The sequence below is a fragment of the Amia ocellicauda genome, chromosome 2, assembly GCF_036373705.1.
Source record: "Amia ocellicauda isolate fAmiCal2 chromosome 2, fAmiCal2.hap1, whole genome shotgun sequence".
In the NCBI taxonomy this organism is placed as follows: domain Eukaryota; kingdom Metazoa; phylum Chordata; class Actinopteri; order Amiiformes; family Amiidae; genus Amia; species Amia ocellicauda.
Genome location: NC_089851.1, coordinates 23,154,907 through 23,172,739, shown reverse-complemented (window position 1 = coordinate 23,172,739; position 17,833 = coordinate 23,154,907). Strand labels below are relative to the sequence as shown.

Sequence of the window (17,833 nt, the reverse complement as noted above, 5' to 3'; positions counted from 1 at the left end):
GGGATATAACATCTGGTGTCCAGATCTGGTGGCAGATGTCTGCTATGGAACCCTCCACTGAAATAGCAACATGAAAAGACTGAATAACTCCCGGGTCAATTAGGTCCATGTTATGCAGTCTAATGATTTTGGACATGCACAAGTGCATTATATTTGGTGCATAAAAAAAAGTGATGCTCATGCTGAGAAAATGTGTCAGATGTGTTCTGAATTGAAGGAAAGATGGATTCCTGATGGAGGGAATCATTCATAAGTGCAACTGCTGTATTGTTTACAACAGCTAGGCCTATGTGTCAAAATTAAATTATAATACATTGTAACATCTGCCCCTCAGCAAGAATGCCTGGTAGATAACATCCTAGGAGTTGAAGGTATGCTTAGGTTGAAGTAGTCTGTCCATCTTAAGAATATTTAACACATTGGGGGAGAAAAACACAAAATCAAGCCATAATCCAGCAGTTTTTTGGGAGCTAGACAGTAGAGTGGGAAAATCCACAAGAATGCATCAACTCAATGATCTGAAGCATTCCTTGTAATCATTAGTCTTGCACTGTAGCAGTCGGACAATATACCAAACTGAGGAGTGCAACCATGCATCCAGTAGCAGCTGCTTTTTCGAGAGCAGGTAAGATATTAGACAATACTCTACTGACACTCAGGACTTTTGGAGAATGTTGAGTGTTTTGTGCTGAAATAATAATCCAAAGTGCAATTCCAAACCTTGTTTTGTTTGGTTTTTGGCTTGTTTATTTCTCCCTTTTGGGGGAAGGCACACAAATATCTAGACAAAACCTTTTAATACATCCATGTTTCTAGAGCAATTGCTGCAATACTAGAATTCAAACCATTCGTTTTCATTGGCACACAGGAAATATACTCAAGTTAATATTAACATTGTTAAAACATATGGAAAGACATTCAACACCTTCTTGTTTACTGTGAAAACAAATCTGTTTCCATTGTTTCTCCTACACTAAACAGGACCAGAACAGACTAATGAGTTTACCATACACTGAAGAACTGCTGTCTGTTAACTGAACTGCACATCATACTAGTCTTCTCAGACTACATGCTACAGTAAGAATGAGACTTAAATCACCCGAAAGCTCTTCAGAAACCATACATGGACTTGAAGTTGCAACCTCCATTACCTCAATGTTCTCATAAGTCTAAAATGATTGTTTCTTTTTTGACCAATAGGCCTACATGTGAACATTTACTAAAAAGTACAAATGGGTGGCATTACCAAGGAATTATCATTTATCAAAATAGACAGGCACGAATCTCACAAAGGGTGCATAATTCTTTGTCTTCAAAACAATTCAGCTTTATAGGGTCAATGCCAAGTGCTGCATGTATATAACTAACTGAAATTCATTAAGACAGTCAGTCTGCAGTGCAACAGAACTAAAGTTTAACCTTTGTACACTGTTCTGTTTTAATGTGGGACATATTAAAAATGAATTGAGCCTAGTTTGTGTTGGTACTTCCAGACTCTCTATACATATATAAGATGCATTGAGGCATTTTAAAATAGCTAAGTATTTGCTGCTTTTTTGGCTTGATTGTAATGACATGCAAGTTACCAGGTAATAAACATGTAGGCCTATTTCTAAGCAATGGGTCTAACTTTCCATTATTGCTTGCTTATTTTCTTGTCTGTTTTTTTTCATGACTGTAATATCAAATGTGTGACATGCATTAAAGGTCTATCTGTTCCACATAGCTTTCCAAAATAATGTATTCAAGAAGCATCTTTAAAATGTTAGCTGTAAATCTTTCAGAGGTGACAGGTGATGTACTTCGATTTAATGGTGAATGCATTTTCTTATTTCACCCTCTTAAGCCACTACACTCATTATATAAGTGCTAAATACAGGGGATTTGTATTATTTATTGATGAACTTCTGGATTTGAATACTGTGTGTGTATAGCAACCATCCTTTTCACCATCTATTGAGAGTTCTCTCCATCACTACATTTCACAATTTAGGTTTCATAATCATTATCTTGCAACAACTTTGAAAAGTTAAGCATGAGTAAGAGTCTAAACTCATCTGCAAAGTATCAGCCTAGAAAATGCATATCCTGTAATATTTGATGAGGGTTTGTACATTTGGAATGCAAGCAGGGAATTTAAGACTCCCACTGCACAGCAGTTTGAGTCATTTCAAATTGTACTTGTGACAGGCTCTTCAAGTAAATGTACATCAGATGTGAAGTTAAATTAGTATTATATAATATATATATATATATATATATATATATATATGCATATGCATTTCTGATTCATCAATACATTTTAAAGAGCCTTAAAGTGATAGACCGTTATTGGAATTTAAAATGTATAATCTATAAAATGATGGATAAAAAAATATCTGTATAGGCCTAGATCTAGATATTTCTCTCACTGCATAAAAAGACATCCTTTGGGACTGTTTACCTATGTCTGAAACCCATATCTAATTGTTGGTTTGTTGTTTAAATCCAATTTACAAAAAACAAAATCTGGTACAATAACAAGCAATAGGCTACTAGAATTCAAAACATATCATTATGAAAAACAATGTAAGTAATGTGCTTGTCAAGCAAAATATAAAATTATAAAAATTAATAACTTACCAGCAATTTACAGTTTCTAAACAGTGTCTACAATGCATGATGTCTATGCATGGATAGACTAATCCAGTGATTCTCAATCCTGGTCCTGGAGGAATACTTATCCTGCTGGCTTATGTTCGAATTGAGCCCTCAATTACTTAATTGAACCCTTACTTTAAGTAATTTCATACATTTTCATATTTAAATTGTGTAACTGATACATTTATAAAATAAATTCCTTATACAATTTTATACTTAACTTAAAACCCCTACTGTTTAAAATAATTAAAAGGCTTTGATTTAGGAAATTATTACTTCAATTAAGGGTTCATTTAAGTAATTGAGAGTTCGGTTGGAACAAAAACCAGCAGGGTAGATGTTTCTCCAGGACCAGGATTGAAAATCACTGTCCTAAGAAAAATGTTTATTTTGTAAATCCCTACTAATGCAGAGCTCATTCTTAAGTGAAATGTAAAGTTAGCTATACATAAAAGCCACTGTTGCATTAAAAAAATAAATACATTTACCAGAAGCTTACACAGCTTTTTTATTGCTTTCAAAAGCAGTGGACTACAAAACAATAGTATCCATGGAAACAAACCCTTAACGTTCATTAACTGCAAAAATAAGGAATACAATGCCACCTGATAATGAATGGTTTCTTATAATATAAAGACTCCAATTCATCTACTGCAGACAAACTTTTTAATTTACTAGAGTAAGAGAAACTAGTAGTGTTTTTATTTTTGTAACCTTTAAATCAAGCATGAATTTAAATACATGGACACTATTATTGAAATGGACTTTGACCAACTTTAATTCTACAGAACGAAAAACTACAACCGAAGAACATCTGGCTACTTCGTTCCATTACCTTACTGTATGCAGGTTACATGTTGCCAGGGTGAGTAAATACTTAAATATCAGTAAAGATAAAGACTCAGCTTTAACAGTGAGTGTGTGTGCGTGTGCGTGTGCGTGTGCGTGTACATGGTGGGTGGGTGGATATAATTGGTCTTCATTTCATAGATGTATTTTTTTTCTCCCACCCAGTTTTGAATGTGTTGCTTTTATATGGCTTGTTGATGCAGGTTCACCTTTGCTGATATGTTGACAAGACCTCAGGCTAGTGTTCACTGTGCAGCAGAGCTTGTCATAAAATGATTCAATCTCTTATGATTCACCCCTTTTCTTTCCTGAAACCCATGTTCACAGCTGGCTTGTTTGAAAACATGAGGCATTACAGCTTTGGGGTTATCTTTGAATCAACAAGTATGTATGAGAAAAACAAAATCAGCTTCTTCATGGCAACAGAAATTGCATTAACTGCCAGTTTTATGACAGATTTTAAATGATTATAAAGATGCAGTACTGTAATTGTTTAAACCAATATATGCTGTACTCTGAAGAATCAAGAGGCTGTTTTTTACTCTAAGGTTAATGGATAGTCTTTTTAGAATGTTTATTTAAAATCTAAAAGTACTGTATTTCCAAACAGATCTTTCCGATTTGATACATCTGGCCGAAGCACTTTGAATTTACGTAATGATTTTGGCATTTTTACATCATTACGGGTGATTGTATCAGAGAGCTCATGGAACCAATTCTAAAACCGAGCACACAACATTTTTCGGTTTAGTTATCTTAGCACCATATCAGTGAAACGAGTGTCACATGATACATCACTTTCCCATTAAAATAATTTTAGTATTTATGAGGGAAAGTAAATCATGTATGGGCCTCTTTTTCCCTCAAAATGTACTTCAATATGATGGATTTAATACAAAATCACAAACATTTACACAATAACAGCTTTTAAGCATAATTCAGTTTGAATCAAGACAACTAAAAGCATCAGATGGTTTACAGTAGTCCCTCAGTTAACAGTGACATCGTTAATAATTTGTGGTTAATGTTTCCCCTCCCACTTTGATTAATGATAAATTGACACGGGGGCCAAGTTCGGCCAATCTGAGTACTCCTAAGTGGACAGTGTATGCCTAAGCCAATCAGTGAGGCCTATTTACGTTGAACGTTTAGACCTGGACTGGCTTTGTTCACATTGGCTGCATCCAAAACCGCATACTACAGTTACACTGGATAACGTACTGCCGAAGTATGTACTTTATACTTGTAGATTAACAGAACGCACACATTTGGAAGCACTAATTATGTAGTCTAATCAAATCTGACCATGCTGAACTTTCCCATTCCGGTTTAATGACGACTTCCTGTAAACAAAAGACACCGCAGTAAATAAAACAATTCTGATGACTACTTATTTACACTCAAATTAATCACTTAACATAGCTAGCCTATCTGTACAGATTTTGCTACTTACAACTGAAAATGGAGTTGTCCCCCAATTTCTCAGACCTAAAATGATCACATCAGGCATGCCCCCTTTTTCCATATGGCCTTATGGGATTGAAAAGTGTCCAGTGCTCCCATACTTCGTTTTTGAAATGGAAACGGTACGTCATCCGGGTTCTTTTCGCATATTCATACTGTGTATTTTTACCTACTACTAGTGGTGGCGTATTGTTTCGACACACTATTTAGTACTGTGGTATGCGGTTTTGGATGCAGCCATTGTGTTTTGGAAAACATCTCTCTTGCACATTCAGTCATTTGCACTTATTTTTCCAACTTATTTTTGCCTTAATAGTGAGCCCTAAAGTAAACTCACAAGAGGAAAAGAGGAGTAGGAAGTAATTAGCCTTAAGTAGGATATTACGGATAAGCATGAAAAGGGGGTAAAAACCAGTGCACTCATCAGTGAGTTGGGCTTGACGCAATACACAACTTTTACAATTTTGCTAAATTAGAACAAAATTAAAGCCACTAATGTGAAGAATTCCTTACCAGGATATTCAAAGGCAGGGAAGTTTCTGTAGAAGTGGAAAGATTGCTAATGATATGGGTTCATTATTTAACTATAGTTCTAATTATATTAATGCTTTAATGTTTTCTAACTGAGTGTTTACATGTTATAAAGTATGTTTTTAGGGTCAAAAAGGTCAACTTCCAATCATCTTATACTTAATACTTTTAACACGCAATTCCTATGTTCGACTGACAGTTATTTCAGTTAGTGCCATGAAGTTGGCAATATTAACAGTGCTGTCATTCTCGCCTATAGAGTATACATTTATGTGATTCCCCAAAAAACTAAGGATTGTGCACCCTGCATATTTCTTATTACAACATTATTGTAAACATTACTGTTCTTAACATTTCATATAATTCTGTGCTATTTTATCAATTCAAATTAAAAAGCCTACATCATCTAAATACATTTACTTTACACAAACAAACACACAGACCTCACAGATAAACATCTGGTGTGAGCAAGTTTTAGAATGGTTTAAACAATGCAGTATTAAAACACAAACATTACTGTCGGTTGGTTTTAGTTGATATAATATGCTGCTTAAAATTAAAACCGTAATATAAAACACAATAAAACTAGGCTATAAAATGTGTTGTAATACGTCAGTTGTTCCTTTTATTGCATCACACTTAATAGCCTACTGAACAAAGAGATGCTGTTCTTGAGAGACATTTAACTTATTCCATTAACAATGAATATAAACAATACATATGTATAGAAATAATTACAATATATTTTCATAATGATAATAAGAATTATGAATAAAGTTTTATGATGAATCGCTTTAATCAGGAACCCTGGAAGGCCAATGAAAAAATAAATATCAACACTTGCAGACGTTAGCTTTACCACCGGAAGTCACTATCGTTGCTATAAATGTTGCTAGTTTCACTCTTGTTCCTCAACATGTTAGAAAGCAATTCCCACCTAAAAAGGGCACATATTTTCACATTAATGTCCACACTCTGTACACATACACCATAGACCATAATACCACCCAATGCATTGCTGAGTTGGGCTAATCATCCAAGACATGTCCTAGTGTCTGTGATGATTTCATCCAAAATCTCTCTCAGATTTACCTGTGCTAGTACTTGTCTGGCTGTGATATATCAGTTCCCTACTAACTGTCACAGGTTATGGTCTGTGACATCTGTATGCAAAATAATATTAATTCTTTACAGCTTCATGTTGTACTTTATGTTTTTCACCACTTTCTCAATGATCCATTTACTAATAAGTTTTGGGATTACTGAAGGCAATGCCGACTCGAAGACCCAAAACAGATTTAGGGGAGCACTGTCATGATCTTAGGATGTTCTTCAATTTGTGACACAGATGAGAGATGAGAAATACATTGAACATTTGTGTTTTTGGTTTTTTTTAAAGCATAAAGTTCTAATCAAAACTAGACTTTCTATAGGTCTTTGTAGTTGTATAGCCCTTAGCTTCATGGCTGGGGATTAACAGTTTCATTCAGTTCAGTGCCTGGAAAACTAATAATGATTTCCATAAAGTCCTGAATCCAGCCCTGACACACAGGACTGAAAGAAGCACACTTCACACAATCCAGCCCCTGGCAGTGGGTGCGGCGACATCACAGATCTCAGTGATAAAATCTCTTCTGATAGTTAGCCTACAGACACATCTTAAAAACAGCTGGATAGTTATTTGCCTTCTCATCACAGGATACAAATCAACAACAGTGTTTCACCTCAATGACTGTGATCTAGGAACCCAATAAACATGTGGCCAACACCAACACCAACACAAAAAAGCAGAACAGGATCAGGACTGTAGATGATGTTAAGTGCTTGGTTCAGATCAGACTGCAGAAATAGTTAGAGCTGCAGGCTGGTTTCTAAAATAACAAGCATGAGGCACACTGGCACTGAGCACACAAAACAGGACACAACCGCTTCTGCAGCTGCCCTTTCACTCGCATTTGCCTCATTCTTTGTCTTTATTTAAATAGATCCTCTAGTTGTATAAAGTTGCTTTCACCTCTCACTCCTTCCCTTTTTGTGGTGGAGGGAGTACGGCAACAAAAAAACACGGATCAAATGACGTTTTCCTCCTCTCAAAACTCCCATTAAGCTGCTAAATGTCTCGGAGAGGGTGGAAAGCACAACCCATCAAGTTAGATCATATGTATTGGTGAAACTTACTGTGTAAACAATAGAAATGCTCCAGGTGACACTTGGCATTGCCCTTATCTGAGAGTCATTCCTCCTCCGCCTGCTCTGACTTTCTGCGCTGCGCTGCGCGGTGTGTTTGCGCTCACAGCCGTGCAGAAAGCGCATCTGGGTGCCTCCTGCGGGAGCGGCTGCCAGTTATTGCGATACTGTGTAACTTTGCATTCGCTTTGTAACTGTAAAGCACACAGCATAGACATGCAGCAGAGGGACGACCGCTCTTTACACGGATAAGTCAAATAGACAGTGCCCCTTCTGGTCGGAAGACCGAAATGAACACTCCTTCAGGCATGCCTATACCATGTATATTTCATTCATAATTACTGATATCAAGTTGCTGATATACAATTGTTGAGATCAAAATTGCAATTGTATTCTTGATATCAGTCATTATGGATTAAATGTCACAACGGCTTGCCATAGGTTAATGCTTTTATTGTGCAAATCATGGCATGCAGCAAACCGATGGCGCATCCTATGCGCAACATACTGGCAGCTGCGATCTGGCTATACTGCTGCAGCGACTTCACATATTCTGTACCTGACAAATGTTCAGGGTCGCCAATTATCCCTTTTTGGTGGAAGAATGCGTGTAGGGGTAGCTTTCAGTGCGTCTCTCATTAGTCCATTTATTTCACTAGGGGTTCACCAGGTCAGCATGAAGTGGGGGTCACCCCCGCACTCACACATTGCTCCATAATAAGAAGCAGTACACTGCATTTCAAGTTTTAATACTTCAGCTTGAAACACAGCTATTTCTATTATAATTGTTGAAACGTAAATTGCTGAAAATCAATCTTTAAATGTGTATTATCCGCACTTGTGAGCATTGTGATTAGCACTGTACCTGGCTGGTTGTTTGGTGTTACAGAGAAATGGTGTGTAGGAATGAGTTTATGCCACACAAATATTTAGAAGAAAATGATTTAGGAAAAAAATAATAAAAAAATCTCTCACCACACTAACTAACTGGCAAACTATTGTTGGGGTCAATTGTATTATTATTCCTGATTCATGGATCATGGATTGTCCAAGGGCTACAAAGATTATGGATCCAAATGACCTGATGTGTAGGAGATTCAGGACAAATTGTAAAAGAACCCCAGAAAGGAGAGAACAAATAAGTGATCCAAAAAACAGGAGTGTATGGTAAGACTGCAGACTTGTTGCATTTAATGAGGAGTGGTTTGGGTCATGATGTACTTCCATTATTATACTTGCAATGCAATGCAATGGAGGTAAAACAAAATGTTGTCTTTCATCTGAAAAAATTGTGCAGCTGGTTTCATGAGTTGACAATATAAAATAAATGTCACAAAAAATAACAGTAACCTCCTTAACAGCTGCAAGTAAAATATCCAGTTCCTTCAAAGTTGGTTTGGCTTCTACCAAAATCCCATTGACCCATTAAGCATGAACACATTAGTTAATTAAGGTCAATTAATTGTGGGAAACCTTTCTGTTCATATCATAGCTGGTACAAACTGAGACTTCCTCTGGCTTCCGCTGTTCCTACAGCTAAAAGAAACTGGTTATTGTTTTCACATGTCCATACCTTGTCAAAGCAACACCACCCACATGTGGCGCCAAGGTTCTTAACTTCTGAAGTCTAATGACATCAAGTGGCCATTTACTAGTACTGCAGTCAATATTTATTAAAGGTGGGGAATGCTATACTTACACACACTGATCAATAAAAGACACCTGTAGGGAGGTCCAGGATGAAGAGCAGTTAAATAGTTGGTAAAACACTGAGAATAAACAGTAAATACTCCAGCTGATTAAAATGGGGTTGATGTCAACAGAGTGGGAGTGAAAAGTTTACTCCTCTGTCTTACCTCAGTTCTATTAATATTACATTTTGATAGTTTTCACTAGCCTGAATCAGTGTTCAAAAAACTAAAAATACATAATTGTCCAATAAGTACAGTTTGAATAATAATACTGGATCATATTCTTTCCAAATGAAGTAGGCGATACTCTCAAATAAAACTATTCACCCTCTTGTTGCACTTCTGAGATTTTAGAGATAAAGATGATAACATAAATGTTCCATAAAGTAGTGACAAGTGATTCAACTATCATTTTGAATGAATTAGTAAAATAAATATGAAGAATTGTGTTTAACCTAATGTCTATTAATAGATGTACAAAGATTTATATTGAACGCAGTCACACACACATATATATATATATACAGTGGGGGAAAAAAGTATTTGATCCCCTGCTGATTTTGTACGTTTGCCCACTGACAAAGAAATGATCAGTCTATAATTTTAATGGTAGGTGTATTTTAACAGTGAGAGACAGAATAACAACAAAAACATCCAGAAAAACGCATTTCAAAAAAGTTATACATTGATTTGCATGTTAATGAGGGAAATAAATATTTGACCCCTTCGACTTAGTACTTGGTGGCAAAACCCTTGTTGGCAATCACAGAGGTCAGACGTTTCTTGTAATTGGCCACCAGGTTTGCACACATCTCAGGAGGGATTTTGTCCCACTCCTCTTTGCAGATCCTCTCCAAGTCATTAAGGTTTCGAGGCTGACGTTTGCCAACTCGAACCTTCAGCTCCCTCCACAGATTTTCTATGGGATTAAGGTCTGGAGGCTGCCTAGGCCACTCCAGGACCTTAATGTGCTTCTTGAGCCACTCCTTTGTTGCCTTGGCTGTGTGTTTTGGCTCATTGTCATACTGGAATACCCATCCACGACCCATTTTCAATGCCCTGGCTGAGGGAAGGAGGTTCTCAACCAAGATTTGACGGTACATGGCCCCGTCCATCGTCCCTTTGATGCGGTGCAGTTGTCCTGTCCCCTTAGCAGAAAGACACCCCCAAAGCATAATGTTTCCACCTCCATGTTTGACGGTGGGGATGGTGTTCTTGGGGTCATTCCTCCTCCTCCAAACACGGCGAGTTGAGTTGATGCCAAAGAGCTTGATTTTGGTCTCATCTGACCACAACACTTTCACCCAGTTCTCCTCTGAATCATTCAGATGTTCTTTGGCAAACTTCAGACAGGCCTGTACATGTGCTTTCTTGAGCAGGGGGACCTTGCGGGTGCTGCAGGATTTCAGTCCTTCACGGCGTAGTGTGTTACCAATTGTTTTCTTGGTGACTATGGTCCCAGCTGCCTTGAGATCATTAACAAGATCCTCCTGTGTAGTTCTGGGCTGATTCCTCACCGTTCTCATGATCATTGAAACTCCACGAGGTGAGATCTTGCATGGAGCCCCAGACCGAGGGAGACTGACAGTTATTTTGTGTTTCTTCCATTTGCGAATAATCGCACCAACTGTTGTCACCTTCTCACCAAGCTGCTTGGCGATGGTCTTGTAGCCCATTCCAGCCTTGTGTAGGTCTACGATCTTGTCCCTGACATCCTTGGACAGCTCTTTGGTCTTCGCCATGGTGGAGAGATTGGAATCTGATTGATTGATTGCTTCTGTGGACAGGTGTCTTTTATACAGGTAACGAGCTGAGATTAGGAGCTCTCCCTTTAAGAGAGTGCTCCTAATCTCAGCTCGTTACCTGTATAAAAGACACCTGGGAGCCAGAAATCTTGCTGATTGATAGGGGATCAAATACTTATTTCCCTCATTAACATGCAAATCAATTTATAACTTTTTTGAAATGCGTTTTTCTGGATTTTTTTGTTGTTATTCTGTCTCTCACTGTTAAAATACACCTACCATTAAAATTATAGACTGATCATTTCTTTGTCAGTGGGCAAACGTACAAAATCAGCAGGGGATCAAATACTTTTTTCCCCCACTGTATATATATAATTGACCATCTTGATGCAAGACAACAGTGAACTATAGCAGAGTATTGTTTCTATATGAACTTTAACTTGTATTAAACATAGTTGGAGTTGCCTTGGTCACATTTTCAGAAATGCTGCTTACACTCATATTCCCGAAGAGGCATCACAAAGCTTTCCCCAGTTAAGGTTAATTAACTATTTTCTGATAGTATTTTTTTCTTGTAGCTAGGTGTCTCCTGCTATAGAAAATCATCAAGTAGTGTTAATTGCACTTTTTGCTAAGGTTATACAAATACATGTTTTCTTTTTAAACAAAATTCACTTTTTAAACTGCAAAATTTGATTAGATTTTTTATTGGATATGTATTTATTACACAATCATGTCACATGAAGCATGCTATAAAAATATATGAACTGAATCTCCTACTGTTTTGACTAATGTTTGCAGAATAAACGAAGCAATGTATAATTAAAGGAACAGCATGTTTCAAATAAACAATAACTACTGTAATATTGAGGCTTTTTTATTCTCCATTAATGCAATATAATTCAGAATAATACAGAGTGGCTGTTGTTTTCAATATGGTGGATTCTGACAAGGAAGCTAACTGAACTATTTCCAAAACACTCTATAACCTAACTATAGTCATACAAGCTGGTGCTATATTTAGCCATAGTTGTAAAGTATTTGCCATAAAAACATGTTTCACATGATTTAACACATTGAACATTGAACACAACATTGAATTCTGAAATTAATCAACCAGAGAAGGAAGCTCAAGTCCATTCATAACAGTCTTAATTATGTTAACCAGTACATTTGTTTTCTTCATTTGTATTGACATTTTAAGATTTTGTATCTCTCTATTCATCCATATCCCTGCATAGGATATCATTGAATATTTTCAGCTCACTCTACTGAACAGTCTGGGCATTCTCTTCTCTTCCTCTCGGTCTCAGCACCCTGAGTGTAGTAAACATGCCCCTCACTACACTTAAACCAGTGATTCTGCTTAAAAATGTCACAATGAAGCATTGTGCTCTTCTTTTCATCCAAGATCTTCAGCTGGCTCTTCGCAATGCTGTCAAGCTTGTCTTGCAACTTTTTAATTTCTCCTTCTCTAAGTTTCATCACACTGTCATTCAGTATTAATATTATCTCCACCAGCTGTTTTTTTTTCCTTGGAAACAAAGATATTTGAGACATGCAGGACAATGCATAGGCCTCAGCCAAGAGCGCAATCCTTTTGATTTCTCCATTGTATTCAGATATTTCATGATTTTTGCTGAAGATCATATTACTGCAATGTTCAATTTGTTTGTTGACTTTAATCTTGTACAACATGTTCGGCAGGGCCAGTCCAGCATTTTCTTTGATTTCAGCCAGCTTGGAGAGAAGACTAACCTGTTTGTCGATTAACAAAACTTGCTGAAGACCTAATGTGGAAAGGTCTAATTCAGACAAGTTAAAGTGTGGGAAGTGTCTCTCCACCTCTGTTCTCTCTCTCAGTGAGTTCTGCAGTTGCTCTGAACATAGTTCCACTGTCTTCATTTTCATGCTCTCAATATTGAGCTGTAGTCGTTTGACAATAGGACCATACCGTACGCTTCTACGGATGGGAGTGAGGCATTTGGGGCAAGCCTTCATCTTAATCTCCCCGTTCTGTTCAGGCTGCATCATCCAGGTGTCAAACCCAGTCACCTCAAACATATGAGAGCAGTCCAGCAGCTGTACAAAGCGGGCACCTGGATCAGCCTCATTCCCAAAAAACAGCTCCTGGACCTCATTTACGTGGCACACACGACACTTATTTGGACATGGCTCCCCACACATCCCGATACATGGATGCTTACATTTTTTATTTTTTTTGATGCATGGATTTTGACATGGTGGTCTATCACAGGGCTCAAAACACAACTTGGTGCACTGATGATGTTTGCAGCCCCAGCCACATGGCTGCTTACAGGGGAGGCACGGATCACAGCATCTTCTGTCACACATCCTATGAAAGCATCTGTTTTCACAAGTCTTGCGGCAGGGAGCACATGCCTCTAAACATGCCTCTGAACACTGGTGAGAGCAAATCAACCGTTCTTCACACTGGGACTGGCATGGGATATGGGACTTTCCAATGGAACATACAGTGCAGTTTCCAGAGCAGACATGGCCACAATCCAGCTGTGCCCCACATTTCACCCAGCAATCAATCTTCATATTATTTTCTTCAGCCTCTTGCTTCGCATAGCATTGCATATTCACCTGGTGACCACATTCTAGGTCAACTGTCACTCTCTGTGGGCACCTCTGAGTGCAAAAGGAGCTACAAGCCCGAATACACTTGTGACCACAAGGTAAGCTTTTATCACATGGCATCTGGCACGCAAACATTTCTACAGGAACTGAACAGGCGACCTGCTGCCCATGGCCACACTTGGGCATAGTTTTAGTGACCATCACCTGACACTTTCCACATTCCTCAAAGCATTTCTTTTTGCATTTGTGCCCGTCCTGGCACAAGGTTTTTGGACAGGGCTTCATGCATTTAAATGTCTTGTGTTCTGAATCAAATGGATGGCATTTTCTGGTGCAGACATGGCCACAGTCCAGTCGATACTCACAGGGGATTGAGCATCCACCCAGAGGTACCTGGAGGAAGTCTTTCTCTTCAGACACCAAGGTAGTGGTTTCGGGGTGGTTCTCACAGCGCAGCATTAAAATGTCCCCGATCTGCCCGTTGATGCTCAACACGTTCATGATATTGCTCCAAAGAGGAACTCTGGAAAGCATTGACATGTTCCCAATACAAAACAAGCCTTTCTTTGCCCTTGACAGAGCTACACAGATTCGGTTTGTGATTTTTAGGAACCCTACTTTCCCTTCCAGATTACTCCTGACCAAGGAAAGAATTATTATATCATTTTCCTCCCCTTGATATCTGTCAACAACACACACATTTACTCCTTCAAATTTGCTCTTTGGCATGATTTGTTTCAAGCAATACATTTGGCCTGTGTATGTTGTCAGGACTGTTATCCTAGAAGGCTCATAACCTTGGCAGATTAAGTAGTAGCACAGTGACTTCACAAATTTTGCCTCGTGAAGGTTCTGGTGGCTTCGACCTTCATGAATGTTTTCTTCAAGGTGCGTGTGTTCCATAAAGAAGACATTTGTGGAAACTCCCTGAAATTAAAGAAAAATAACATTACTTGTCATGTAACTCCAACTTTATAATTGATTATTGCATTTCAAAACATATAAAACGTAGGTCCAGATTTGTCTTCACATTTGTGTTCAGGAGCAAAATGTTGCCTGCTTCTTTTTGTAATATTAAATGAAAGGTGAGGATTTTACAGATTGTGGTAAAGTATTGTGCTTGCATCTTATATAGACCTAGAATCGAAACGTTTGACAGTAAACTGTCTTCAGCAGCCTCACCTTGTTAGCTGAGTTTGGCTGTTCCTCACCCAGTTTTATTCCTCCTACACAGCTGTTTCTGTTTCAGTTAATGATTGTGTTTCAACCTACATATTGAATTGATGATCACAATCATTAGATTGTTTGGTATAATTGTTACACCTGACTATATGCCTACAAAATCCCTGACTTTGTGCAAGTGTACCTCGAAGAATTGATGCTGTTTTGAAGGCAAAGGGTGGTCACACCAAATATGGATTTTATGTAGATTTTTCTTCTGTTCACTCACTTTGCATTTAGTTAATTGATAAATATAATCTATTAACATGTTTATTTTTGAAAGCATTCTTACATTATAGCATTTTTTCACACCTGCCTAAATGTTTGTACAGTACTGTATATAAATGCATAAAGGACCAAAATGTATTTAAAATTGTTGCACATGATTATTACTTTGATCATCATAATGTTATTCAGATGAATATGAAGGTATCTATTAGTACTTCATTAACACGTTTTGTGATACTGAATACAATACAATACAATAGATTTTCCAATTCAAATCAATAAAGAGAATCAAATAGATCACCTTCACAAACTGATGCAAGGAATAATCATACAACAATGTTATAAAGAGGGTTAAAGTCAGGGTTCCATGTGCATGGCCTGTCCTCGGCTGTTGCTATTGTAATATTAACATTCACCTAATTACTTTTACTAAGCCACAACCTCTAGTCACACAATGACATAGTGGTTTTCTGTCCAACAACAACACAACATGCTGAGCAATTGTGATACTTACACTGGCACTGAAATAAAATATTAATTTGAGTTGTGACAAGGAAATTAAGTATTAAACTTATTACATACCTTGATACTGTCATACAGATAGACATCATGATGGTTCTCCAAATTACTATAGATGTGTGGTGTTAACAGCCGAGCAATTTCCGGCCGCATACGATGCTGAATAAAGAACAAATTATTATTTTTAATATTATTATACAAATTAAAACAAACTACAGAGAAGGCAGATATTATAATTCACATCCCTACATATAGTATTGATGATAAAGCCCACAGTTTAAAAAAGATAAAGAAAATGTTTTGGTATTTAAAAAGGTGCAATCAAATCAAATATAAGGCTGCCTGGTGGTGACACAGCACTGCAGCATGGGGCTACTGCCTGACCTTTACATACTGGTGACAGATGCGTGCTGGGATTACTCCCCCCCAACACCTGGACAAATGGTGGATGTGAGGGACAATGGGGAGGGGAGCATTAGTGTAAATAGTCTGACGGTGTTAGGGAGGGTCAGTGTTTGTCTGTCCCACTCTGGCTTCAGTTGGGGTCTGAGACAGTTGTCCTGCCTCTCCCCTCTGTCTGAGTCTTGGGGTTTGCATGTACCTCTTATCAGAGCTGAGCCTAAGAGCAGAACCTAATTTAAGAGCAGTGCTTTTTACTCCAGAGAAAAAAATAAGATCTACAAGTAGTGACATATAAAAAATGTTTTTTCTATGGCACATGGTCCTGGTCTTTTTTATTCACAAAATATATTAGTTACATTGCACAGTGTAATCAGGACTGCATGTAGCAAGGATGTGGGTGTTATAATGGGGGATTTGATTTTCCCCAACATACACTGGGAAAGCCTAGTCGGGACTACAGAAGCAGAAATAGAAATGGTTGAGATGGTAACTTAGTTCTTCTGTAATATAACACAAATTCAGCTAATATACTACATAGTAAATATGATTAATGGATTGATCTCCCTCTGAGGATAATGTTTGTTCACTTTATGTGTTATTACCTCCAAAAATTCTTAAAAAAGAGAAAATCGAATATTAAGTCAGTAAAATACAAAGATGACAGCAAAATTGAAATCTCTGCTACTCAAAATTAGGCCTATTCAATATGCACAGTATATGAAATGCATAACACATACCTGATAGTCCAGCCGAATGTATGGTACATTCATTCTTATAAGCCTCTCAAACAAGGACACTTCCAAGTTGAAATTTTTGGCTAGTTCATACACTGTAGCGCTTGGACGAAGCTGAAATGTAGATTGAAATACATGTGCATTTAGTTACCTGGTGACTGTAAGAGGTAAGGTGTAATGAATAGTCAATTGAGTTACTGGAGTTTGCTTAAAGTTAAGAGACATCATTGGTATGATAATACTTTTATTGTGATAGTGTAATTAAGGCATACAATATCTGTGTGATCTCGTAACACAATGTATACAATACAGGCCATAACTCACACCAATGTCACACAAAGCTTTTTAGAGAAAATGGTGATATACAGTAAGATCGATAAATATTTGGACAGTGACACAATTTTCATCATTTTGGCTCTGTACGCCACCACAATGGATTTGAAAGGAAACAATCAAGATGTGCTTTAAGTGTAGACTTTCATCTTTAATTTGAGGGTAGTTCCATCCAAATTGGGTGAACGGGTGATCCAGTTCCCTTGTATTTAGTGATGATGTGACTTTGCCTTAATTGAAGTTAATCTTGTCTGTAGTTTGCCTTAATTGAAGTCAATTCAGTTCAGCTGCTGAGTTGGTGAAAGTAAATAGGTTGTAGAAATGTATTTAGTCAAGGACTAGCATGACTTCTGTTCCAGGTTGAGCCAGTTAGGTGTGAATTGCTGAGATCCTAGAGATCAAGGTCCGTGATCTTGAGGATCAGCTTGTTGATTTGTGCTGTATTAGTGATATGGAAGAATTGGTCAATCAGCCCATGAGAGAGATGGTGTGCATGCCAAAACTAGGAGAGTCGAGACCTTAGAGCAGGAAAGTGTAGAGAACTGCTGGGTTACAGTAGGTCGTAAATGCAGAAAACGGCGCGCACAACACTTAGAGACACCCCAAGAGCTAGAAATGCCCAACAGGTTCCAACTGCTGGACACCGAGTTGGACAGTGACAGCTCAGAGGGTGATGGGAGGG

General features: G+C 37.8%; 2 protein-coding genes across 7 annotated transcripts in view; both read right to left on the bottom strand.

Annotated features, from left to right (window-relative positions):
• Window positions 1-7,880, bottom strand: part of LOC136767509 (uncharacterized) — a 31,512-nt gene extending 23,632 nt beyond the window's left edge. For 3 of the 4 annotated variants that reach the window (XM_066721336.1, XM_066721327.1, XM_066721355.1), the window contains exon 1: window positions 7,663-7,877. The gene's annotated coding sequence lies outside the window, so the exon portion shown is untranslated. Of the gene's footprint in view, window positions 1-7,662 lie in introns of all 4 variants that reach the window. The other variant, XM_066721364.1, reaches the window with a different exon arrangement.
• A 4,088-nt stretch (window positions 7,881-11,968) lies between these two features.
• The window catches only part of LOC136767492 (NFX1-type zinc finger-containing protein 1), a 31,249-nt gene continuing 25,384 nt past the window's right edge, over window positions 11,969-17,833 (bottom strand). For all 3 annotated transcript variants that reach the window (XM_066721304.1, XM_066721296.1, XM_066721314.1), the window contains exons 17-19: window positions 16,822-16,932; window positions 15,746-15,841; window positions 11,969-14,641 (exon numbers count right to left, since the gene is read on the bottom strand). In XM_066721304.1, coding sequence (XP_066577401.1) covers window positions 12,371-14,641; window positions 15,746-15,841; window positions 16,822-16,932 — 2,478 coding nt within the window. In that variant the 3' untranslated portion in view covers window positions 11,969-12,370. The remainder of the gene's footprint in view (window positions 14,642-15,745; window positions 15,842-16,821; window positions 16,933-17,833) is intronic.